The following is a 26,525-nucleotide window of genomic DNA, read 5'->3' as shown; positions in this document are numbered from 1 at the left end:
TCTATTTGCATGTGTTTTCATCAGTTGCAGCTCAGTGGCACTTTTGACAGAGTTTCTGGTTGTTTCTATCCAGTTATTCAGAATAGAAAAACTGCATGCTGTAGCCTACATGTGACTGAGGGATGAGAGAGAGTCTGGTGCTCAGTCCTACAATACTACAATGATATAAATTAGTTCATGAATAGTGCCTATATTTTTATTCTACACTTTAATCTTAAATCTTGTACCACTGTAAAGAAGTGTGACAAACATTTAAAAAAGAATTAGATATTTTCTTTTTGCAGCATGACAATAGTGTACAAAGCGTGGTTCATATAAAAATAGGCCTACTTACTCATCTCCCATCATCAGTGCCTGTCCTAACTGGTGAATAAGATGTTGTAGCAGCAAAGAATGGGACTAATTCCCATTGACATTCTCTAGCAGAGGTGTGTATAGTATTCAGGTGGCCACATGCTTTAGGCCATTTAAATGTAACGTTCAAGATAGTTTTGTATTGTGTAACTGAAACTGTGCAACTTAGTTTCAGTAAAGATAGAGAAAATAATTAAGTTGTTTTGGGTGTGCTTAGTTAATAGCTTTTTCTGACTAAATGATATGATGACATTGTATTTTAATGCATCCAAACCTGTAAAAAAAAAAAAAAAAAAAAAAAACTTTAATCTTTGATTTGGAAACAAAACTTTGACAGTTAGAAGGGTTTTCGTAAGTTTAGGAGGAGATAGAGCTGGTAGCCTATACTTTAAAAATTTTGGCAAAGCTCAGAGACAGTTAACTAATCAAAATACACACCCAATGTGTAGATAATCATAAATGCCACCATTTAAAAATTATGTTTTGATGACACGATAATTATGAAGTTAACCTTCATTTACCGGTTTCTTTTGGCTCAGTCGGCTATGTTGATTTCTTGACTATTATGCAAAATTGTTGTTTTTTCCGTGTTTTTTTTTTAATTAATAATTGAGATTAAGCATTTGTCATGCTGTGAAACACCTCAATGCTACTGTCTTGCACATTTACAGTAATTAAATGCTACATTTCTTTCTTCTAAATATTCTGTTTAGAATTATTTATATTTTCACCTAGTAGATGAGTTCATAACTGTTACCAAACTCACAACACAAAAGATCTGATTTCAAAGCAGAATGTAAAATTCTGCTCATTAGAAAAACAAAGATCGGAATACATTAAATTTATTAATATATGCAATGTAGTTTGTAAACCTCTTTGACTGAAAGCCCCAAACTTTTGTCATCACCTTTCAAGCATTTCCTTGTGATTATACAAATTAAGTGAATAGCTTGAGGGAGTCTGTAGAACATTACAAAACCTGTCATAGCATGACATAAGCTCTCTCTTACCCTACGGCGAATGTCTAAATTAAAGTTGATGGATTTGAAAGATTTCATAAATTATGCATATGCTAATTTAAACCCTTATGTAGGTAAGATATAACCAACTTTAATAAATTTTTAATGCTATTTTAATTTAGTTTGAATGCTGGTTGAAATTTTTCCTATACCAAAGAGTTGACACATGGGTAAACTGACATTGTACAGCAGATATTTAATGTTTATTTACAATAGGATATTAACATTTCATACTCGTATCATGCATTTAACATCAGAACAGTTTCAAATATACCTTTTAGTGCCTCAAAAAGCTTCCTTTAAAAGGGTTTTGCTGAGTATAACTGATCATATTGCATCATTTTAATGATGTTAGTAGAACATAAAAAGCAGAGGATATAATGTAGGAAAATATAACTAAAATTGAAGTATTATGATTTACAGTAGAGTGAACCAAAAGTCTAAAAAAACACCAAACAAAACATTGCATTGAAGAGACTAAAACAGTTTCTTTTTGTGCCTTTGAAATTCAGTCTTTCTTAGTTTCTGATTACATGACTACAATTTTAGATAAGTCATAATTTGTTAACCTACAGAGTCCTTGTTTTTGTACAAATCTACAATCAGGTCAGAGATCAATATTCAATTATTTGTAATGCTTGTCAATAGGCCTACATTACTATACCAACACACAAGATATTATTATGCAGAAACTGATTTACAGTGGGTTAGCATTCTAACGTTTCTAGCACTACACCAAAACACTTTAGATTTAGTGTTAAAATTGACCAATATGGGTGAATATCAGCTGACTAAGACCATTAGCGTTTTAATTCTACTCAACCAAATAAATCTAACAATTCTTATATGGAGCATAAACAAAGGTAGTGGAACATGTATGTTGGTTGAAAGATCACAATGTGATTCTTTTGAAAGGAGCAATCCATTCCATATTCTCTAAACACACAAGTGGAGCTCAAGTGGCAGTGCAAGATATGGAGCTAATAGATGATTCAAAACAAAGCTAGTTACTATAACAATGGGGACATGAATTTAAAGAAGAGGTAGACTGAGCATATTCAAGGTTCCAGGTTTTTTTTCTGCTAATTGCTTTATTGTATTCTAAAAATCTTAAGTATTTTATGGCATTTGACAAAAATCATTAACCATGTCTTCAATACCTTGGTTTCTGTAAAATCTGTTGTCAGGTGTCAGTAACTATGCAATTCTGTAGACATTTTATCTACTTATAAAAAAAGGAGACCATCATTTATATCATTATCATTTATAATATTAAGAGTATTTCATTTGATAACTACACAGTGCATGAGCTTTTCTGCAAAAACAAAAACAAAAGCAGGTCTTTGAATTGACATTATTGGCCAGGTTAGTTAATATTTAAAAACTCATTGTAACTTAGAAGGGAGTGTCCCAAGACAATATAACACTTTTATGCTACATTACAAATTTTACATCTGTATAATAATATAATCTGCAGTGAAACATTATTATCGTATTTAGGCTTTATTTTTCAAGCCTATTGAGGGAGCACATTACATTTACAAGAAAGTTAATGCAGACGTCACACAAGGTTAAGGCGCAAGTGAGGTCCCATTTAAATGAGACGATTGTGGGAAGTTGGGATGTGAGTTACTTATGCTTTTAAAGATTTTTCTCTGTCAACTTTAGAGTGATTAAATTCTGTAATGATGTTCTGTTTTTAAGATGACTATAGGATGGGTAAATCCATTTCACTTTATCTGGTAAGACTGCATAGCACAAAGTTTATTGTTTTCTAGTTTTCAATAATGAGAAGAGAATGGCTTTCCACAGAACAATGGCCATGGCAGTGCTGCCAATATGTTTTGTTTATTGGCATGCTCCCAATCATGAGTGTCCAAATGGACTTTATTCCACTCTGCAGATAGTCAACAGAACCCCCCCCCCCCCCCCCCCCCCCCCCCCCACCACCTCCTCCTTTTTTTACCATGCTGGCTTAAATATTCAGTGGTGTACAGATACCCAAGGGATCTTTACACAAAAATATTTAACAAATAACTTTTACATCTCATCTGAAGCATTACCATATCCTCTCCGAGAAATCTATACATCCTTGAAACTTCTCAGTATAATTCATGTGCCAATGTACAAGGTACATGAAAAAAAATAACAATACAAAAAACACTGCTAAAAATTGAAAGGATTAAATATAAAAAATATATGATTATGATTCTGCCATGAATGCTGTGCAGAAAAAACTGTATATGATAGTTTCATATTGTCATGTGAAAAATTAGGAGAGAGAAAAAAAAGTGACAAACATATGTATATTGAACTAAATATATAAAAATGAAATAAAATATTAAAGCCAGTCTTATATATCAATATTATCCCCATAAGTAAAAAAAGCCCATTAGCAATATCATGCAGAGCAGGATAAATGTCCTTTTTGTGTACATAAATTAAGCAACTAAAGAGGATTGAGTTTGTGATGATGTGAATATTCTCTTTTCATCATAGCAACAGTTCCTGCCTGATGCTAAAGCTGTAAGGGCTTGCTTTAGCTCATCCATCTGCAGTCCACCATGTGCCCCTGAATCATAACGGCGGCCATAGCTAGTGGGGCTGTAGGATGAAGAAAAGCCCATGGAGAAACCTGAGCCTGTAGCATCAAAACTTCCCCTTCTAGAGCCTGATCTTGAACCAGTTCTGGATCCAGACCTAGACCCTGAAGTTGATCCAGAGCCACTGATGCTGTATGGGCTGTAAAGACCTTTACTGGACTGGGAGGACGCTTCTAGCAACCTCAGGCCAGATCCTTCCTCTATCATACTTCTGTCCATGGCATCCTTGTATGAGATCTTGAGTTTTGTTTTGGGGCAGGTGAGGTATTTGGAATATCCACTGACATCTCTTAGTTTCTGTGCAGTGCGTGCATCTAGATTGCCCTTCTTAACAGCATCATCCAGAGATACTCTTCCAGTAACATCTGGTTCAATCAAACCGCCTGTTAGGTACTGGACTTCAAGGAAACGTTGGCCAGCTTCGTAGTAGAGCCAACCCTTCTTTAAGGCTTGAGAGGCAGACATTTTGGTTTTGGTTCTTGGATCTTCAAATCCCTGAAAAGCTTTCTGTGCTAGGTTGATACGATCAACCATTATCTTGTCCACCAGCCCTTTGTTCATAGCATCAGCAACAGAGAATTTCTCTCCAGTGTTTGTGTCAATAATTCCCCCTGTGCATGCTTGTGCTTCTAGTAGTCTTTGACCAGTGATGTTGTCAACTAGATTCCGATGCATTGCCTCCGTAACTGACACCTTTTCCAAAGTATCTGTATCTAAGATTCCAGCCACTGGTCCAGTTTCGTCAGTTGGATCAGTCCAGGTTGAAGCTGGTGTCTTTATGGAGGGTATTGGACTCATGGGATAGGATGAGTTGGACCCAAAGGAAGATGAACGTGATCTGAAGCCACTCATATTGCCAGAGAGCATGTCAGCAAATTCAGTGATAGAAAGCGTACCAGCACGGTACTGGTCCAAAGCAGACTGGTCAATGAGGCCCTTGGAGATTGCATCATCAATGTCATACTGCCGTCCAGACCTTCTGTCAATGATCATAGACTTGACAACACCATCAGATGATGAGGTGGTAATTTCTTCCCATTCACACTCTTGCTCTGCAAGTTCAATATATGTTTGATGGTCAATGAGTCCTTTGCGGTATGCCTCATACACAGACATCTCTTTTCCTGTTTCTGGATCTACGATAACAACTCTACGTTTGCGGACTGAGGACTTAGAGGATGTCTTTCTTTCCCGTTTCTTTTCTTTCATCAGTAATAGAGAAAGTCCAGTTTCAGGGTCTGTTATACAGCGCTCCATCAGCTGGAGGTAGGTTAAATTCTCCTCTGTGTTTGGATCAAAGAACCCCTTAGTGTCATCAGAGGGATCAGTGAGAATACCATTCATCTCCTCATCAAACAGACCCCTCTTGTAGGCCATTTCAACAGGAAGTCGATGACTCTCTTCAGGATCAATGATTCCGCCAGTGGCTATTTGAGCCTCGAGCAGACGAATACCATGGTCTTTCAGAATAAGACCTTTCTTCATAGCCTGGAACAGGGAGATCACCTTGCCAGAGTATGGATCTTTGTAGCCAGTCACAGCTCGTTCAGCAGAGAGAAGCTTGTCTTTAAATTCTGGTCCTACGACTCCCATTTTCACAGCTTCGTGGACATTTATTTTGAGATTTTTGATTGGATCAATCACATACCCAGTAGCTGCTTGGGCCTCCAGAAGTTCAAAGGCAGTGCCTGGTCTGATCATGTTCTTCTTCATGGCTTGGTAGACTGAAAGTCGATCTTTTGTAGCCTCTACAAACACGCCTGCAATAGAGCTGATGCCTTCAAGATATTTCTTTAGGTCTTTACTGAGGTCTTCAACAGAAATGGTACCCTCCATGAGTGCTGTGTAGGTCTTCTGATCAATAATTTGGGAGCGCAACAACTCCTCTGGAGTGATTTGTTTTCTAAGGCCCTTAAATAGAAGTCTCTTGTCCGCCAGAGACAATAATCGTAAGCCACTCTCTTTATCAACCTTGCATCTTTTGAGAAGTAGGGCATAAGACAACTTTTCATCTGTTGTTGGATCTATAAACTGTTTGACATCTCCATTTGGATCAGATATCCTCTCACTGGTTTCTTTGTTCATGTAACCACGTTGCATGGCGACATCAATTGGGAGGTGGAAGTAGTACTCTGGATCCACGAGGCCACCTGTTGCTACCTGGGCCTCCAAAAGCTTCATGGCATAATCCTCAGGAACAAGGTCCTTTTTCATGGCTTGGAATAGAGAAATAACCTTACCGCTGTAGGGATCCTTATAACCTGTGACTGCTCTCTCAGCAGACAAGAGTTTGTCATGGATCTCTGGGCCAACAAGACCCTTCCGGACGGCCTCATCAACTGTCAACAATTCATCTTTCACAGGATCAGTGATGAATCCTGTCGCTGCTTGTGCCTCCAACAGATCAATGGCAATTTCAGGTTTAATGAGACCTCTCTTCATGGCTTGGTAGATGCTAACCTTAGCATAGTTATCTGAGAGTACCCCAGCAATGCTGCCTGTTCCAAAGAGATAGTGTTTCACACTTTCCATCTCCATAACTTCCCGGATTGTTTTCTTGCCTTGTCTGAGCAGATTGTAAGTTTCAAGGTCTATAATACGAGCTCTGTAAAGTTCATCAATAGTAACACGGCGTCTGATTACATCACATGACATACTCTGCTCAGTCTTGATGATTTCTTTTTGTTCAATGATTTCAATTATAATAATGATCATTCTCTCTTTTGTGATTTTGCCTGAGCGATACTGTTCAAGGAGCCTTTGTTTTTCCTCTTCTGGAAGCAAATCTGATTTCATGACTTCCCATAAGTTCACTTGTTTACCAGCAAAACTTTCATGTGGTATGTCTATTTGGGTATTAGCCAAGTCTGTCTGTGCTTGTTCCTCAGTGTAAACATATGATTTTTCAGCTTGCTCTGGAGCCTGGGCTTTAGAAAGTGGTAACAGGGCAATTCCAAATTCTGGATCGGCCATACATCTCTCTTTCAGTTGTTTGTATGTGATATTCTCATCTTTGTTTGGGTCAGTGAAACCTTTGATATCATCTGTGGGGTCTTTAAAAGATTTGGCTAATTGCTTGCTGAAGAAGCCACGCTGAATGGCTATATCACTAGGAAGTCGATGGCTATTTACTGGATCAATTATGCCTCCAGTGGCTTCCTGAGCATCTAGAAGAGGTATAGCATGTTCTCTTAGAACAAGCTGTTTTTGCATTGCTTGAAAAAGAGAGATCTTATTACCAGTGTATGGATCTCTGTAACCAGTAACAGCTTTTTCTGCTGAAAGCAGTTTTTCATGAAGCTCTGGACCAACAATGCCAGTCTTAACAGCATCATCCACTGTAAACTTCTCATTCCTGATAGGATCAACTATGTAGCCAGTAGCTGCCTGAGCTTCCAGCAGGGAAGCTCCTGTGTTTGATGTCAGTAGTTTCTGCTTCATTGCTTGGTAAATGCTGAGTTTTTCCATTGTTTTTTCCAAAAATACCCCAGTAATACAATCAGAACCTTGCAAGTAGCGTTTGATGGAGTCACTAACTTCTGCAGGTTTCTTTTTTCCTTGTTGGATTTTGTCAAAGGTGTCTTTGTCAATGATTTTAGATTCAAGCAAGGAACTGGCCGTTACAGGTCCTCTAAAACCATCAAAGTCGCCCTGTCTCTTAATTTCTTTTTCATCCACTGTAGTGATCACAATCGTGATCAGTTTTTCAATTGTGATTATTCCTGATCTATATTGCCGGATAAATTCAATCCTTTGTTCCTCTGTGAAATATTCAGAGTTGATAATCTCCCAAATGGTGACTTTTCTTCCTTTAAAAACTCCACTGTGCAACTCAACTGTAGCATGGCTCAAGGTCTCTTTAGTTTGCACATCAGAAACTGGTTCTATTTCTTTTGACTTGACTGCCTTTTCAGATAGTTGAAGCAATGGAAGACCAGTCTGCTTATCAGTGATGCATCTTTTCAGCAGTTCAGCATAAGTGACATTTTCTTGTGTGTTTGGGTCAATGAATACTGTATTGGAGACTGATGGGCTGCTTAAGTCTTCATTCATCTTCTCATTTAGGTATCCACGTTTATATGCAATATCTGGAGTGATGCGGTAACTTTTCTCAGGATCAATAATTCCTCCAGTTGCAAGTTGAGCTTCTAACAGACGGACACCTTGGTCTTTCTTAATGAGATCTTTTTGCATTGCTTCAAACAGGGATACAGTTTTTCCAGTATATGGATCTTTGTAACCAGAAACAGCTCTTTCTGCAGACAACAATTTCTCATGCAGCTCTGGACCAACAACACAACTTTTGACTGCGTCATCAACTGTGAGCTTTTGATTTTTCACTGGATCAATTATGAAGCCTGTTCCAGCCTGGGCCTCCAGAAGGTTTAGCGCAGACTCTGTTCCGAGCAAGCCCTTCTTCATGGCTTCGTAGAAAGACATCTTTTCAGAAGTTGACTCAATCTGCACTCCAGCAATACAGTGTGTCCCCTTTAGGGCTTTCTTGACAGGTTCAAGCTCAGAGACCTCTTTAAGAGTAGCTTTTCCATTGTGCAATTTGTTGAACAAATCTTTATTAATAACCTTTGCTTCCAGAAGTTCAGAAGCTGGCACTGATGATCTCAAACCATCAAATGCAGGTTCCTTCTTGCTTTCCTTGTCCTCTACAACAGTTATTACAATTCTAATAATTTTTTCAACTGTAATTTTTCCTGTCTTGTATTGACGGATAAGATCCTTTCTCTGATCTTCAGTGAAGTACTCAGAGTTTATGACCTCCCAGATGGTGACAGTCTTTCCTTTGAATCTTCCAAATAGAACTGTTAGGTTTGCCTTACTAAATACATCTTTAGTTTCCTCATCAGTATAAGTTCTTTCAATTTGGGCTGCAAGTTCTGTAATTGGCAGTAATGGAATGCCTGTCTCAGGATCTGGTTTGCATCGCTCCAGTAACTCACAATAAGTGAGGTAATCCTGAGTGTTGGGATCAATGAATGTTTTTTTGTCAACAGGACGGGTGGACAGAAATTTGCTTAGATCATCATCAAGTTGACCTTGTGTGCATGCCATTTGGACTGTTACACGGTGGCTATTGACAGGATCAACTATCCCACCAGTTGCATATTGAGAATCAAGAAGTTTTGTGGCCTGGTCCTCTGCAATCAAACCTTTTTTCATCGCTTCAAACAGTGAGATTTTATCTCCAGTAAATGGATCTTTGAATCCTGTGGCGGCCCTTTCGGCCGATAACAACTTGGTGTGCAACTCAGGTCCAATCAAGGTATCCTTCACAGCTTCGCTTACAGAGAGTCTTCTGTTCTTAATGGGGTCAATTATGTAACCAGATGCAGCTTGGGCTTCAAGAAGCATCATAGCTGTGCTTTGTGTAATCTTCTTGTCCTTCAAAGCTTGATAGATGCTCATTTTCTGGTTGGGATCAACTATTACACCACCGATGCAATCTTTACCTTTTAGGCACATCTTGACCTTGTCATTCTTAGAAAGCTCTTCGACAGTTGTTTTGCCTTTCTTAAGCTTGTCAAATTCTTTTTTGCTGAGCAGACCAATCTCATGAAGTCTTTTCGCAGGCACCTTCTCTCGGATTCCATCGAAAGCCAAGGGTACATCTTTTTTCACACCATCCACTTCTGTAGAGCCATTTAGGACCTTCTTTGTTGTTTCTACCATAGTCATTTGAACTAACTCTTTTTCAGGGACTTTGTCAGTTTGAATTTCAATCTCCTTGGTGTGGGATGGCTTTTGTGAACTCTGAAGCAGCTGGAGTTTTTCTCGCAAGTTCTTGTTTTCCTCTGCCAGAAGCTTCTCTTGTTCAATTCTTTTCTTTTCAAGGTCTTTCATTTCTTTTTGCTTGGCATTCATCTCTTCCTCAGCATCCTTTTGCTTTTTGATGGCAGCATCCATGGCAGACTGAAGTTTCTTTCTCTCCTCCTCCAATTGCTTTTTCTGACGCTCCTGTTCATCTTTAAGTGCTTCAGCCTTCTTTACTTCATCTTCAAATTGCTTCTCCAGCTTCTTTTTCTCTGCTTCAATGGCTTTCTCCTTCTTCAGCAGTGTCTCTTTTTCTGCGAAGAAAGTCTGCTGGAGGATAGTCTTTTCCTGCTGTAACTGTTCTTGTTGTACATTGGCCATCTGTGATAAAACAGCATAAAATAATAATTAATTCAATGCATGGCATGGAAATCACTGTATAAGGAAAAATATAACTGCCAAACGCAATACAATATATTTATAGAACAGATAATTTAGCATTTTAAGATGCAGTTATATTCTTTCTTATATAATTACACCATAACTTGCACCTGTCAGTGTACTTTTTAATTGATCTCTGTTGTACGCTGTGATGTCACATTTATATAATGTATTGTGTCTATATGATTCTGTGGTTATAGTGATCATTGAAATGACAATTAAGTACATGCATATCTTAAAGGTATATTTTACCCACAAATGAAAACTCTGTCATCATTTACTCACACTCATGTCATCACAAACCTAACTTATTTATTCTGCAGAGCAAAAAATATTTTGAAGAATGTTTTAACTGTTTATGTCCATACAATGAATGTCAAAGGGGGTGAAAATAATATTGGAGCCCATTGACTTTGCATAGGAAAAACAGATAGATTCTTCATATTATCTTTGTTTGAGTTCCACAGAAGAAGCGAGTAAATGATAGCCGATTTCACTGTAATCACAGAATCAAAAGAATACAATACAGTATGTAAACATGACAACTTCACTGCATGCTAAAATAGATATTAATTAAAGGTACACTAAAATTGAACTGCTGAAATATATTTAGTTCATTGTTGAATTGATATGGAAATATGGATATTTTAGGGAAATTACAATACATTATAGTGTCCAAGTTACAGACATTAGAAACCATTTTAAAACAAATAGTGATACCAACAATGTGCAAATAGGCTGCACAACATAATTGTAAACTAAATAAATACATCATGGACACTAGTGTTAAAAGGGACCAGAACAACTTTGCTCATGACAATTGCAGGCTTTGTTATCACTGAGACTGGTAACATGCAATGTCCATGAACAAAGGTTCAGAAATTGTATAAAACTGTTAATTGTTAATTAAGGTGTTTAAAGCTAATATATAAAACACTAGAATGCAGGACTACAACATATAACACATTACCTCTTTTGATTGTTTTTGTAAGTCAGCAGCCTCTTTTTTCAATTTCTCCTTTTCTTTCTCAAGCTCTGCAATTGCTTTATGCAGATCATCAGCCTCTTTTTTGCTCTGCAGTCTCTGTACTTCCAGTTTCTCAACAACAGTGTATTTTTCGGAAGTCTGTTTTTCAGTGTCTAGTAGACGGGTTTTGATTTCATCAGCTTGTTTCTTGAATTTTTTGGCTTCCTCCTCCGCTTTTGACTGAGCATCACTTAGTTGCGTCACTTTGAGCTTTAGTTTCTCAGCCTCTGCGGTAATCTCTAATTGTCGCTTGCGTTCAGCCTCTAAAGATTTCTGGAAACCTACAGTCTCCTGCTCCAGACGCTGCTGCATCTCCTTCTTGGCCTCTAACAGCTTTTGAGCCTCTACCTGTGCCTGATCTTTTTGTTTCTGGAGCTTTTCAGCTTCAGCCCTCAGTTTTGTCGCCTCAAGAATGGCCTGCTTTTTCTCTTCCAGCATCTTATCAGCCAGTTCCCTCTGTTTGGCAAGATCTGACTCGGCAATTTGTCGTAATCTTGCAGCTTCTTGAGCCTCAATGTTAAGTCGTGCTGCCTCCTCTGCCAGTTTTTTCATGTTCTCAGCCTCTTCCTCAAGGAGTTTCTTTGTGTTGTCTTTATCTTTCTTCATAAGCTTTTGGTTTTCCTTTTCAATTTTAAGTTTCAGTTTTAGTAAGTCCTCCATCTGAATCTTAACTTTAGAGAGCTCATCCTCTACTTGAGCCTTCTGCTTCATAGCATCACTGACCTCTTGTTTGAGTCGCTTAAGTTCATCATCAAGGATAGATTTCTGTTTGTCTGTCTCTTCAAGTTGCAATTTAACCTTCACTAACTCCTCCTCAACCGAAGACTTCTGCTTCAGGGTCTTTTCTGCAAGCTTTTTGTACTTGGCCATTTCAGCATCAGCCTCTTGTTTTTGTTTTAAAGCAGCAGCCTCTGCCTCAGCTCGCCGGGAAGCTTCCTTTTCAGCTTCCTTCCTCAGTTTTTCAGCATCTTCCTGGGCTTTGGCCTGTTTGGCAGCTTCAGCCTCAGCTGCCTGCTTTTGACGTTCAGCTTCCTCTGCTTTCTTCTGCAACAAGGCAGCCTCTTTCTCAACCTTGTCTTTAGCCTTTTCTGCATCTTGTGCCAGTTTCTTTGCTTTTTCAAACTCTTCCTTGAGATTATCCTGCGCCATGCTGTCTTTATTTTGCTGGAGAAGAACATTTTGGGCTTTCTGTTCAGCAGCAGAACACTTCTGTGCAGCCTCTTTGACTAAAATTATCTGTCTCTCGGCTTCTTTCTCTGCAATCTCTTTCTGCTTTTTGGCATCTTCTGCTCTCTTTATTAGACGCTCAACCTCCTCTTGAGCAGCTTTGTGTTGTCTAGCTGCCTCTTCTTCTGCAGCTTGGATTTTTTTCACCTTGGCCTCTGCCTCTTTCCTTTTTTTCTCCTCTTCCAAAGCAAGTTTTCGGAATTTCTCTGCTTCTTCCTCAGCCTTCGCTTTGCTCTTCTGTGTCTCCTCTGAGATGCCCTTCAGTTTGTTAAGCTCAAGTTCAAGGTCCTGTTTGCCAGTTGAAGCCTTTTCGAAATTGAGTTTGAGAATGTGGATCTCCTCCTCCACCACTTTCCTCTGCTTCAAGGTTTCTTCTACGATTTTCATTTGCCTGTCGAGCTCAGTGTCTGAAGACTTCTTGAGCTGATCGATCTTTTCTGCAATTGCTTGCTTGTGCTGAGCCGCTTGATCTTCAAGAACTTTCCTCTGGTAGGCCTCGTCTTCGGCTTTTCTCTTTAAGCGGTCATTTTCAGCCTCCTTCTCTTTCAAAGCAATCTCAGCCTCAGTTTTTAAACGGGTTGCCTCGTTGATAGCAGCTAACTTTTCTTTGAGGATCTTCTCAGCCTCTGCTCTCTGACGGGCAGCTTCTTCTTCTGCAATTTGCCTCTGTTTCTTTGCTTCTTCGGCAACTGACCTCAGTTTAGTTGCCTCCTCAGCCAGTTCCCTCATCTTGGCAGCCTCAGATTCAAGTAGTTGTTTGCTCTTTTCAGTGTTTGACAAAGACTCTTTCTCAGCTTTGGATTTTACCTGTAGTAGAACTTCCATCTCCTTCCTAACTTTTACCAGTTCCTCCTCAAGCTCCTTCTTCTGTTTAACAGCGGCATTGACATCATTTTTGAGACGCTGGAGCTCATCATCCAAGACAGTTCTCTGTTGTTCAGCATGCTCAAAATCTGCTCTTAACCTAATAAGCTCTTGCTCTGCTGCAAGCTTTTGTTTAGCTGTTTCTTCAGCCATCTTCATTTGGTTCTCCAGTTCCTTTTCGGCAATCTCTTTCTGTTTAAGGGCAGCCTCCTCAGCTTTTCCTCTCTTCTTTGCCTCCCTTTTGGCTTCCTCCTTCTGTTTCTCAGCTTCCTCCTGAGCTGTAGTTTTCTTATTGGCCTCTTCTTCAGCCTGGAGCCGGAGCCGGAGAGCTTCATTCGCCTTCTGTCTCCATGTTTCTAGCTCCTTCTCTGCCTGCTCTCTTGCCTTATCTGCTTCAGCTTGCTGCTTTTTGAGATGTTCTGCCTCCTCCTGCAGTTGAATGACCATCACTTGCTCATGTTTGAGTGATTCTTCCAGTTTTGCTGTCAATGATATTTGTTTACTCTCAAGCTGAGTGGCTGCAGTCTTCTTAGCCACTTCCTCTACCACTTGAATCTGTCTTTCCTTTTCCAGCTCTGCTTGCTTCATGTGCCTCTCGGCTTCTTCAGCTTGAAGCTTGAACTTCTCAAGATCCTCAAGGGCCCTCCTCTTCTCTTTGGCAGCCTCCTTTTCTGCCTCTGATTTCAGTTTAAGCTCCTCTTCTGCCTGGCGTTTCTTCTGAGTCTCTTCGGCAACTTGCTTCCGAAGCTTCTCTGCCTCATCCTGTGCTGCCTTTCGGAGTTTTTCGGCATCTGCAGCTTTTTCCCTGAGCTGTTGAAGCTCTGTTTGAGCAGTGTTTTTTTGTTTCATCGTCGTCTCTAGCTGGAGTCGGATTATATGGATTTCTTCTTCAATTCTGGTCCGGCTTTGGAGGGCTTCCTCTACCTGTTGAGTCTTAGACTTGATTTCCTGCTCAGAAAGGCTTTTGAGCTCTTGAAGCTCTCGTTGGATATTGTGCTTCTGTTTCTCAGCATCGACCGCTACGTCCTGTCGTTTGCTGACTTCATCTTTCATCTTCATCTTCAGCTCATTCGCCTCTTGTTCTGCTTTAGCAATAGCTTTTGAGTGAGATTCAGCTAACTGCCTTTGCTTTTCTAGCTCGGCCTGCATCTCGGCCAGCTTTTTTCTATCTTCTTCCTTAAGTTTTTCGGCAGCTTTCTGTATTAGTGAAGGTAAATAGTAGGGGAAATAGAAACAAAGTTAAATATTTAAGTGTTAGATATTATAAGTGCATGTACGTACATGCGAATGCAAGTACATGGACAAAGTAACAGGGTGTTATGCTAAACAGAAAAACAACTTATGTAGTTATTTTATTAAGGATTATATAAAGTCAATGTATGGTACACAAGATGAGACACAATCACAAAATGTACACAAAACACCACTAGAGCTGGAATATCGAATGGTTTCATGCTAATGAGGTGTTATCACTGGATACATTTTTTAAATGAATAAAAACTTTAAAACTCTACCCTGTCATTTTGAAGACTGAAGATTTGTGGTTTTTAATATATTTTACATTAGAGTGAAAAGGGTTACAGAATGGGTTTTGGATTCCCTTTTGAACAAAATATGGAAATTGAACCTTTTAATAAATGACAAAATATTATTATAAAGGGTCAATGAAGGAAGAATATTTGAAAATGTATATTCATAGTACATGTATTATCATGCCTACAACAGAACAGCTTAGTGATGCAGCAAAGAAAGAGTGAGACTTATTAAATAATGTTTAAATAATGCTAGACCATAAGGGGGGGAAAAGAAGAAAAACAGGTCTGATGAATGCCAAAGTGTGGATTTTGACAAATCCAATAATATATATTAATGCATATATTTGTTCATATTTTAGTTAACATATTTCTTAATAATGGCAAAAATGCAAATGTAATTGGATGAACATGCATTTTTGTGGACAATTTACCTCTTTAGCGCCCAAACATGACAAACATTCATCATGATTAAGCACTGGCAAGCAGTTTAGAGAAGCAGACAAGAAAATAAAGGTTAGAAAGGAAAATGGAAACCAAAATTGAGCAGAAAACATCTACAGAAGAAGGGCTGACAGTCAGGCTGAAGCATACTCAGAGGGAAAATCAACAAATAGTGCACAAAGTTATGAAGGGTAAGAATGCGGCTAAGCAGCAGACAGAATCAAACCAGGAAATTAAACTAGCGAAACAATGTGGCATCATTGGTACATTGCACCATGCACTAACTCTTATTTTTAGGATAACAGCATATTTTAAGTTTGCTTCAGGCTGAAGGGTACCTATACTAACTGAGAGCTCACTATAATGGAAAAGATATTAAAACACCTCCATAGTAGTAAACACATAATGAAAGACATACATTGTGAAAGAAATGGAGTGTGCTGCACCACTAGCATTTATATTAATGAAGGCCTAGGTGAGCTGCTCAATCTGTTACATTTTTGATTTCCAGAACTTTAACCTCTAGCACACGGCCAACAATAGCATGTTTCAACTTTGTCTTCACTATTGTCTCACACTTTGATAACCTAAGATACAAATGTAACTGTGTCTCATATGGTTTGTACAATGAAATAAATACATATTTTATGTCCATACATCCACAAATTAAACTTCAAAAGGATCAAGTTAGTGATTTAAAGTTAGTGCTAGAATACTAAGACATTAGGTTTTGATACTTACCACCTCATCCTCAAGGCGGCGCTGTGTCTCAATGATGAATTTAATATACTGGGTCGAAAGAGTCATCAGCTCACTGTAGCGTGTTCTCAGAGTCACATACTGAAAGATATTTTTTAAGTTATTTGGCATGTCAAAGAAGATCAAGAAAAAAAAGCCCAAGTAGAACAGTATAAGTTATGCATACAGTATGTAAATGAATGCATATAGCAGATTAAGAGCCAAAGACAGGTGGATATCAGATATCTAGGGTACCTCTTGAATGATGTCATCAGATGCAGACTCCATTTTGGTCTTCTTCAGAGGGGAAGCGATGGGCTCCACATGAGCTTTATAAGTCACCAGCTGGAGCTCATAATCCTGGATGAGAACATTCAGTCAGAGCGCTACTCATAATTCATTTAGATTTGAGTAAAATATGTATGCGGCAGCATTCAAACACACCTTTATGGCATCAATGTATGCTTTAGCATATTTTTGGCACTCATCCACCTTGTCCTTGTTCTTCTCAATCTCCTCAAGCAGTTTCTGTACAAATAAGGGACATGACGTAAATAAAAAGATTTTTAGCATGATTTTCTAGCAAAATATTATATGATATTCATTATATAAAGCATTGAGAACAGAAAATTAATCAAAACCCTGCATTTCAGATTGACCGGTAGATGGATGGATGTATGGATAGATAGATAGATACCTTCTCCTGGGTCAGCTGCTCTTGAAGGGCTTTGCTGTCAATGGGCAAAGCATGGAGCTTGTCCTGCCTCTGCTTGGCATCTGCTATCCAGCGGATGAGCCAGTCCCAGCTCTGTCTGTAAGCCTGCATCTGCCTGCTCAGAAGGTCAAGTTCTCTCTGCCTCAGCTCAATCTGAGCGAACACAGCCTGCCAACGGTCCTTCAGGTTGCCCACCAGCTGCCTGTAGTGCTCCAGCTCTATGTCACGTTCACTGTGTAGCTGAGACATACGGTCGGTCACCGCTGTAGCCCTCTGAAGCTCCTCTTCCAGGCGGTCAAATGTAGCTTGCTTTCCCTCTGCTTCTGAGCGCAGTTTCTAGGGTCAAAAAAGAAGGACAGAACATGAACATGTTTGTGAGGTCATGTATGATTTGAGTTTATACTGGTAAACAATTTCATGCATAATTGGGTTATTGTGCGAGAGTTAATGCACCTGGAGCTGTGTTTGAGTGGCCTCAATCTCTTTCTCATTAACAGGAACTTTGTTCACATCCCGCAACTGGTTCTCATATTTATTGAGAATGTCTTCTGCTCCTTGTGTGCTGCAGATTACCATGTTAATGGTCTTCAACCTTTATGGACAAAAATAATAGGATCAGCATAATTTTATATGGGAAGGACAAAAAGATGACAGTGTGGAAAAGTAAAAAGCATTTCTGTTGGATACTTCAATCTAAATAAGTTTAAAAGTTTGGGGTTTTATTCTACAAAGATGCATTCAATTGAAAGTGACAGAAAAAGATTTACATATAAATATAAATGTACATATTTATATCGTTACAAAAATGCTATTTCTATTTACTTTCTATTGAACTTCTACTCATCAAATAATCCTGTAAAAAGTATCAGAGTTTCCACCAAAAAATTAAACAGCACAACTGTTTTCAACATTGATGATCAGCATGTCAGAATGATTTTTGAAGGATCATGTGACGCTAAAGACTGGAATAATGGCTCCTGAAATTCATCTTTGCCATCACAGGAATAAATAACATTTTAACATATATTAAAATAGAAAACTGTTATTTTAAATAGTAATAATATTTCACATCATTACTGCTTTTACTATATCGTTGATAAAAAAAGGCAGCCTTGGTGAGCATAAGAGACTTCTTTTAAAAACATTAAAACGGCGTACCTAACCCAAACCTTAGAATGGTAGTGTAACTCACTTGTCGAGATACACAGAAGAAAGACTGTAGGTGTGCTCCATCTTTTTCTGGGTGATGTCTATTTCTGAGCGCAGGACAGGGGCTGAACTGGACTGCTGAGATGTGGCCAGCACTGCTTCACTCTTCTCAACTATCTTATCCAGGTCTTTCTTTATACCCTCCAACTCATTCTGCACTTTCTGTAGGACGACGTGAGAATACACAAGGATTTAGTTATTGAATAATATATATTAAGATTTCAATTAATTAAAAATAAACATTTGAATGATTGCAGTAGACATACACAGGCTCTTCATGTGGTATATATACATTTGAAGGCATTTCTTGATTGATTCAATGGTATAATGTATACTAATACAGTGTTTATTCAGACCTTCTGTTCAGTGGCTCTCTGTGAACAGGCTTTGAGAGGATCCTTGTCTACCATCTGTCTGATGCGGTTCACTGTCCGGTTCTCACAGCTTTCCAGTCTCAATCTCAGGTCCTTTATCTGGGTGATGTAACTCTTGCACACTGACTCATCCTGTTCCCCTAGATAATCGAAATACTTTGTGTTAAAAAAGCTGAAGAAATGCTGTAAAATATTGGAAAAATACAGAAAAAAGCAAAAGCACACACATCTAAGAATGTTTCTTCATTAATAACATATCTATGCAGTATCCATACAATATATAGGCACAAGAAATTGAGCTTGCATAGCTATAGAAGCATTTACATTCAAGTACTTTCACAGAGAATGTTTCAGGCCTTAAAGATCAAGTAAATCAGTTAATTTGCACACTTTTAAGTGAGTACACTGCATTTCAAACTGTCAAATGGTGAGAAAATCTGTGAAGATGACCTCACACAAAAGAAAAAAATGAATTAAAACCATGCTAAAATCCCTGGACTCAATGTGGTTTTGAACAAAATGCACATGAAAGTATGAAACAAACAATGACATGGACATATCATTCACAGTTTGTTAAAAAATCCACTCTCGGATCTTTACCCAGTGCGCTGTCCTTTCGGATGAGAACAGGTTCTGAAAAATAAGTCTCACAGTCATAATGGGGGTTGGATAGAATGCCCTATCCAGCCCCATCTTGAAATTCCTACAAGTCATAATGCGTTCGTGTTGCTCCAATCATGCAGAAAAACCTTCAGCTGTGCTCAGGGACATGTCTTAAAACGGGGTGTTGCTGGGACAAAGATGGCTTTGTATGTGTGCAATTTCATTGAACCGTGAAAGTGATGAATGGTTTCTATACATCTGAACAGACCAGCTGACCTTATCGGACACCCACCTTGTTCAGCGGAGCGTAGCAGGTTATCATAGTGTTGAGTGGCTTTGCTGTAACTGTTCTCAGCTTGCAAGCGATCATCAGCACCGAAGAGCTCAGAATCCTGACTGTCACGTATGAAGGCCTGATAGTGCTGCTCCAGGTTCTTCAGGGTCAGTCGATATTCCTCGACTCTCAGAGTCTTGAACTACACAAAATTTTAAAAAAGTGTCACCTAATTACAATTCATGAGTACATTTATAAGGTTTATAATGCAACTTTTCAGTTTGTATGCCTCTGCATACCATTAAATAATACATAATAATGAGTTCTTTCAATTTCTATCAGTTAAAAGCCAATATTAGAGATTATATTTACCGTAGCAATTGATATTTGACATATATTGGCTGATACTGAATATTTAATTGTGCATGTTAAAAATGTTTTTACATTTAGACTTTTGTAGCAAATAATGCTTACTTAAAGGTAAAGTTAAAAAACACTGATAATAATTTAATAACACTGTTAAATGTAAGCTTCAGCAAAACTCAAAATGAATGCACTAACTTTTATGTTTTTGAAAGAAGACTCATGCTCACAAAGGCTGCATTTATTACATTAAACACACAGCAAAAACATTAATATTGTGAAATATAATTACAATTCAAAATTTTTGCAGCCATTACCCTGGTCTACCTATCCTTCATACATTTTTCTAATATGCTGATTTGGTACTTAAGAAACTTTTCTTTTTATTATCAATGCTAAAAACTGTTGTGCCGTGTAATTGTGACGATCTGCGGCTGGAGTGCCCGCTTGAGCCTCTGTGGGGCACTTCTTCCTAGGTTTTTGTTTCCTTTATGTTTTACCCTGGACTGATTATGGTTTATTTTATGCACCTGTGTTTGATTATTTGGTTTAGCGCACCTGTCTTAAGCCTGAGTGGCCGTTTGTACCTTTGCTGAGTATTGTAAGTGTCTTACTGCATCCTAAGCGTTTTCCTAGTTCCTTAGTGTTTTCCTAGTTCCTTAGTGTCACGGTTCCTGGACTTCCTGTCTGTATCTGGTCTTCCCGTTTGCCTTATCCCTGCATTGTATGATTGCTGATCTGGACTGCTTACCTGGTTTTGACTTCTGCCTGTTTCCCTGTACCTGTCTCTGGATTCTCCTCATAATAAAGCCGGCGTTTGGATCACCTCTGTCTTTGTTCCATGTGCAGTTTCATGACAGTAATATTGTTGTTGAAACGTGACACATTTTTTCCTCTCTCTCTCTGATGATTACTAAGTTCAAAATTACAGCATATATTTGAAATAGAAAGTTTTTCTAACAATGTAAAAGTCTCGTCATTTTTCACTTCTGAATTGTAGTGTGTTAATTTTTCATACTGTATTTTTTAAAAGGACTGATTTTCTTTTTCAGTCATTTACACAAAATGATAACAAATTTTTGTATAGGCCATTCATTTATTATTAATTATTTGCACCAGCCTTATAATATAGGTGCATCCTGGGTTCCACTTTTTTTTTTCAAGTCTTTGAACGCATCTAAAAAGGGGAGTGTTTGCTAGTTACCATGATGAAATTCCAGGAGTTGATAAGCAGTATATCTCGCATGTAGTACTGCCAGGACAGCAGGCTCTTCATATCAACATGCAGCCTTTGCCAAAGAACCATCAGCTTCTGCAGACTCGCATCCATACTGAGGTTAATACAAATCAAAGGATAAGATGGAAAGCCAAACACTAATCAAAAAGATTTGGTTTATATTGCAACATCACAAGAAAAGCACACATCTCGTCTCCCAGATGTCAAAGACAGAGATAGATAAAAGTATGTGGAATCTGAATGTGCTGCCAACGGAAGGAAGAAAAGTCAAGTGAGGTTAGTCTTGTGCACTAGTATTAGGATGTACTGTGTTACCCAGAGCTGACATCCATAGCTTCTTTGTTGGTGGGAGGGACAATGAAACAGATGGATGGTACTGTGGCTTCATTTCCACTGGAGTTTCGCACTTTCCAGTTGTACGCTTGGGAGTTGTTCACTAGGGCACACTCATCTCCTTTGTGTACCGTGATCTGGGCCAAAAAAATGAAGGATGTTAATTGAGTTTGAAGTGTCTACGGTACTATGGATTGCATTGTGTATTTGAGAGTATAATTGCGGTGACTAAAGGGCAAGAACAAATTAATGGGTGAGGCTAATTGCTGAGCCTGTGAAATAGCAAGATATTCATGCTAGATCACAAATTACACCCATGGTGAGAAAGAGCATGATCACACATGTGACACATTTTTTGAAAGAGGGACTGGAATATAGGAATGCAAATAAACACACGTTTCAACGAGTTGTTTGTGTGTTCTTCATTGAGCCCCTAGGAATGATTCAGTTTATTTTATTACCCATGTACACATAAACACTACCCATGTACACATAAACACACACGCAAAAAACAAGCAACTCAGTGTCTCTGCTTTACCTCCATTTGTTTGAAGTCACAAACAGCCTGAATGGGTAATTTGCCCTTGACGGGGTGAGCGGTGTTCCTCGGCTTGAGCTGGATAATGGTCTTAGCTCTCCGGTTGAGACCCTCCAGGTGTGTCTTGAATTCATTTAGCTGTTCTTTTTCCTCCTGATGGCCAGAGAGACAAATTTGCATATGTATGTATGATCATGTGAGGTCATGATCAAAAGTTTACATACATGTACACCTTGCAGAATCTGCTAAATGTTTATTATTCTAACAAAATAAAAGGGATCATACAAAACGCATTTAAATGTTTGATTTAGTACTGTCTTGAATACGATATAATACATCTTACATCTTTAGGATTTTTCTGAAGAACAGAGGGCAGTTTTACTGCTCAGGACCAAACAGGATCCCACATGGGATCAGTATTAAGGACACAGTATTAAGAATCAAGTGTATGTTAACTTTTGAACAGGTCATTTTTATAAATGAGATTATATTTATGCTATTTCCCTCTTCTTTTGTTAAAATAATGAACATTTTGCAGATTCTGCAAGGTGTATGTAAACTTTTGACCATATATATATATATTGGATCAAGTGATTAAATTCTTTTATCTAATTAATTACATGATGAGGTGATTAATCTAATTAATCACACATCAAATGAAAAATTACCCACAAAAAGATAATTTAAAGTCATTATGGTGTAAATGAGAATAGCATCAAATAAACATTACAAAAAGAAGATTTTTTATTTTATTTTATTTGATTCAACATAGAATTTATTACACAAATACTTTTAGCCTTTAACAGCCATTAGGTTAAATAATTACAGAATTTTCATTTTTGGGTGAACTGTAATGTTTTTTTTATTAATATGGAAATATGAAATAATTGTTTTAATGAGATGATACTCTAAATAAGAGGCGGTGAATGTCTAAATGAGCAAGTCATTGAGACATTCATTCATTCGATTCGTTCAAACGGTGGATTCAAATAAATGGCTCTCTTTGGCTATGTCGAAATCGCCCCCTGTACCCTCATTCACTATTCCCTACGTTACTCCACTAATATAGTCTACTTGAGGGAGTGAATGAAAACAAGTGAGTGAATTCGGACACTGAGTGCGCCAGAAGGGCTGCAGCTTTTGCATAGTTTGTGCTTGCTGTTTAATAATCATCTGAAACTTAGCAACTGGCAGCTCCAGTAGTAACTCTGACATGGAAGCGAGCATGTATAAACCTTAAATTAAAAATGTAATAATCAAGTAAAAAGGAATTTATACTTGTATAATATAATGCTGTAGCCACATTGGACCAGCGGTTTGGAAAATGGATGGATGGATGTGCTGCGGACGCCATCTTCTGCCGAGATGCGGGAATTCATTCGGCGTGAACGTCACAGTGCATTATGGGAATTCTCTAGCCGTTTAGTGTACATCGGTTGTACACTTGCTATTGATGTGCATTGTGGGAGTGAATGTGTGCACTAGCACTACAATTGTCTGTCCCCTCAAATAGTGCCCTATTTAAGGGTATTTCAAACACAGGTTTTTTTGTGAATGTGCCATTGAATCATTGGTTCACCCGAATGATTCGTTTAAAACGTAGATTCGTTCAGAAATGATGCACCACTGTGTGTTTCTCAATTATGCACAACAGTTCTGCTCTGGATTTATTGGTAATATTTTCATTGGCAAATTGAGAAAAAGCAGACAATACTGTGTCTAGAAAAAATAACACAATATTATTGTATAAAATTAATTCTTTTTGCCCTGATACCTTGAATTTTAGGGTAATTATAACTGCATTCTATAGGCTACATCATGCAGTGAGTTGTTTCATGTTCGTAACCAATCAACTTTATGAAATGTAAGAAGAACTACGTAGATCTGGGGCGGGACGGGTGCGTCAAATCCGTTAATAATTTTACGACTCAAAGGAAGCACTGAATTGAGTTAATCAACTAATTGAAATAGAGAGTATGAACTTATTCACCTAAATGTCACTTGGATGTGAACTACAAACCCAGTGATTACAAGCATAAGCAATGACGTACTACTATCATGTGACCTACAGCCTCACTTCACCGCCATTTACAACTACTCTCCCGTAGCCTCATGGGATAGTAAACTGTCCATTAAATGAGCACTTCAGAATCTCACCAGAAGTAGTAGGTCATCTGGGTAATTTTCATCTACTGTGTATTCTGACATAATACTCTTTTGAAATACTGTTTTACACATGCTATACAGTATTGAAGAATTTGATTTCAGACGCAAGGTCTGAAGGAAAATTAATGGTCAAATTAAAAGCTCATGTACATTTTGGTGTTTACAGGGTTGTAAAATTCCACTCATATTAACACCCACCACTGCATCTTGAAGCAGATCCTCTAGCCGTGTAACCGTGATTGAGCGGTCACACACATATTTCTTCTTCATCGTGTCCTCCATCTTCTTCATTCTTTCTTCAGTCTCTTTAACATCTGAGAAGAACTGTAGAACAGAAGTTTTAGAGATCAAAATAATTCTGATGAAGTAAATCTATCTGGCTGTCTACTTGGATGTGAACTGCAAACCCACTGTTTACAAGAATAAGTGTTTGTTGTATGCACCTGGAAGTACGCGGTGTTTTCTTTCAGATGAGTCTCAATGCAACAGCACAGCTGAAGGATCCAGCTCCACTGAGTCTGAAGAGCTGCAGTGAAAGCCTACAGAGAAATAGAATACAAACAGCTGGTGTTTCAAACAATTCTCTCCTTATATATATATATGTGTGTGTGTGTGTGTGTGATGAGCTCGACAGAAGACAATAGTGTCGTTATTCAGCTGAAGTTTTGTTTTCATCTGATAGTGTCAGTGCAGTTAAATCAGTAATATTGCTGGATATTAAGTATCCCCGAATAAGCAAGCCAAAGGTAAACACATACACAAATTATTAAATGTAAAATTGTGCACCTCCACAGTCTTCCTGGCAGGATGGCCATCTTTCAACAGTTTGTCTCCGGTCATCTGGACATTGTTCACTCTCTTCTCTCTGTGTTCAAGATCTCGCATCAAACCCTACAAGACAGCACAGCAGCATCCAATGTCATTGTCAAATGCAATGAAATGATTGCAGAGGATTCTCTACAATTAAAGCATGAACACGATTCCACCTGTAATTTAGTGCAGGTGGAATCATGTTCAAAAGTGTTGGTGGCCTTACAGAATAGTTGTCCTTCTTGGCGGTCATGTTGGAGTTTCGGTCACTCCAATCGTAGTTCACTTCCTCCTCTTCTTTTTCGTTCAGCCACATCAGCTCTTTTGTGGCGGCCACAACAAAAGCGTGCAGCTGATCTAGACTCTGCAGGCGTGACTTGGACGATTTCTGAAGAGGAACAACAACCAACTCATAAATGAGCTAATTCTATTTCATCAGGCTTTGTGATATTGACTTTGCAACATATATATTTTAGGATCCACAATTAGGATTCAAAAAAGTGATCAGTGTGTATTAGTTCTAGATTTAAGAGCGTACCAGCAGTTTGGCATATTGAAGGTCCAGTTTACCCAAGTAGTCTCGATAAGCTCCCTTACTGACTGGAGTCAACTGATTCTGAGAGGAGAGAAAATAATGTTGGTTTTTCATATAACATTCATTGTAGTCTTAGCCAATCTTAGCCATTTAATAAAGCATCTATGATTTATTGAGAACAGTATTGTTTTGTACTCTAGTATCCAGAATGTATCCCTCGATGCAATTGTTCCTCAGTTCACAAGAAAATAAATTAGCCAATCAGAACAGAGGTCATTTACATATAAAAATCTTAAAGTTACTGTAGCAAAAACATCACAACCACAAAATTACGGTGACAGAAATCTAGTTGACCTCAGGGAACACAATAAATGCTACAAAAGTGTACAATGAGCAATTTTAAGACTCGCATGCTAAAGTACTCCAGAACTATTTGTCAATTATGCTTTAAACTACCTCATCAGCCCGTGCACGGTCAATCTTGTATTTGAATTCCTCGATTGACTGATGCAGGCCACGATGGCTACCGAGTTGAGACTCCACAGTGGGCAGATCTTCGCCCCACTCTGCCCCATCAATGCGCCTCTGGTTCTCCTCCACCCAGGACAGGAGGTCCTGAATGTACTTGAGAGTGACTTCGTCAAGCTCAGGTCTTACGCGCTGTGGAGACTGCTGTAGTGTTTGGACGTGGGAGATCTGGGACATGGACATCTGGGTCATGGGCACCTGCGACACCGTCATGCCAGACTTCAGACGCAGATTAAACTCACTGCGCAGGTTAACCAAACGCTCATGGAGACGGTACACCCTGAAAGAGCCAAGAGGGGACAGTTACAAAGCTGCTATGAGAATAAATAAGATTTAAATTATTATAAATATTATTAGATATATAGATATCATTATAGATAATATTATTAAATATTGTTAATTAACCATTACAAATAGTTTTTAACACATATTTTCTGTAAAGTATTATTACAGAAAATAGTCTTAAAGGAATTAACTTTCTTTAAAAATGTTAACATTTCAAAGTATGTTTATCCTATGTAAATAAATAAAGTACAATATTCATATTTCTGGTTGATGAGCATTGCATTCAAACCTAAAGAATAGTACTGAGCAAAAACAATAACGTTCTAGCTGTCACTGTATTTCTTTAGGTTATGACAGTAGAATATCATACTAACCGCCTGTACATCTGTTCTGCCTGTAGGTGGCGCCCATCTTTAAGTAATTGCACATCATTAAAAAGGTATCGGATCATGTTTTCAGCCTTGTTCAGATCTGCCTCTATCTCAGACGAGTGCTGGATAGGCTTTCCCGCGCCCAGCAGACGTATGTCCTGCAATAAAA

At 38.4% G+C, this 26,525-nt stretch overlaps 1 protein-coding gene across 21 annotated transcripts in view; it reads right to left on the bottom strand.

The window, feature by feature from the left end:
- Positions 1–1,554: 1,554 nt before the first annotated feature.
- Positions 1,555–26,525, bottom strand: part of pleca (plectin a) — a 117,820-nt gene continuing 92,849 nt past the window's right edge. For 13 of the 21 annotated variants that reach the window (XM_077195371.1, XM_077195382.1, XM_077195381.1 and 10 more), the window contains 21 exons: positions 26,360–26,514; positions 25,629–25,980; positions 25,176–25,253; positions 24,864–25,025; positions 24,614–24,718; positions 24,271–24,366; positions 24,026–24,151; positions 21,662–21,814; positions 21,106–21,260; positions 20,758–20,884; positions 19,209–19,392; positions 18,914–18,946; positions 18,296–18,453; positions 17,923–18,101; positions 17,184–17,322; positions 16,713–17,066; positions 16,460–16,543; positions 16,271–16,375; positions 16,019–16,117; positions 11,154–14,498; positions 1,555–10,123 (listed from right to left, as the gene is read on the bottom strand). In XM_077195371.1, the coding sequence (XP_077051486.1) occupies positions 3,815–10,123; positions 11,154–14,498; positions 16,019–16,117; positions 16,271–16,375; positions 16,460–16,543; positions 16,713–17,066; positions 17,184–17,322; positions 17,923–18,101; positions 18,296–18,453; positions 18,914–18,946; positions 19,209–19,392; positions 20,758–20,884; positions 21,106–21,260; positions 21,662–21,814; positions 24,026–24,151; positions 24,271–24,366; positions 24,614–24,718; positions 24,864–25,025; positions 25,176–25,253; positions 25,629–25,980; positions 26,360–26,514 (12,498 nt within the window). In that variant the 3' untranslated portion in view covers positions 1,555–3,814. The remainder of the gene's footprint in view (positions 10,124–11,153; positions 14,499–16,018; positions 16,118–16,270; positions 16,376–16,459; positions 16,544–16,712; positions 17,067–17,183; positions 17,323–17,922; positions 18,102–18,295; positions 18,454–18,913; positions 18,947–19,208; positions 19,393–20,757; positions 20,885–21,105; positions 21,261–21,661; positions 21,815–24,025; positions 24,152–24,270; positions 24,367–24,613; positions 24,719–24,863; positions 25,026–25,175; positions 25,254–25,628; positions 25,981–26,359; positions 26,515–26,525) is intronic. The other 8 variants (XM_077195372.1, XM_077195386.1, XM_077195390.1 and 5 more) reach the window with 1 other exon arrangement.

Source organism: Siphateles boraxobius, unplaced genomic scaffold (genome assembly GCF_051911475.1).
Source record: "Siphateles boraxobius isolate OS27281-9 unplaced genomic scaffold, OSU_SipBor_1 33, whole genome shotgun sequence".
NCBI lineage: Eukaryota > Metazoa > Chordata > Actinopteri > Cypriniformes > Leuciscidae > Siphateles > Siphateles boraxobius.
Note: the sequence above shows the minus strand (reverse complement) of the source record. Positions and strands in the feature narration are given on the sequence as shown.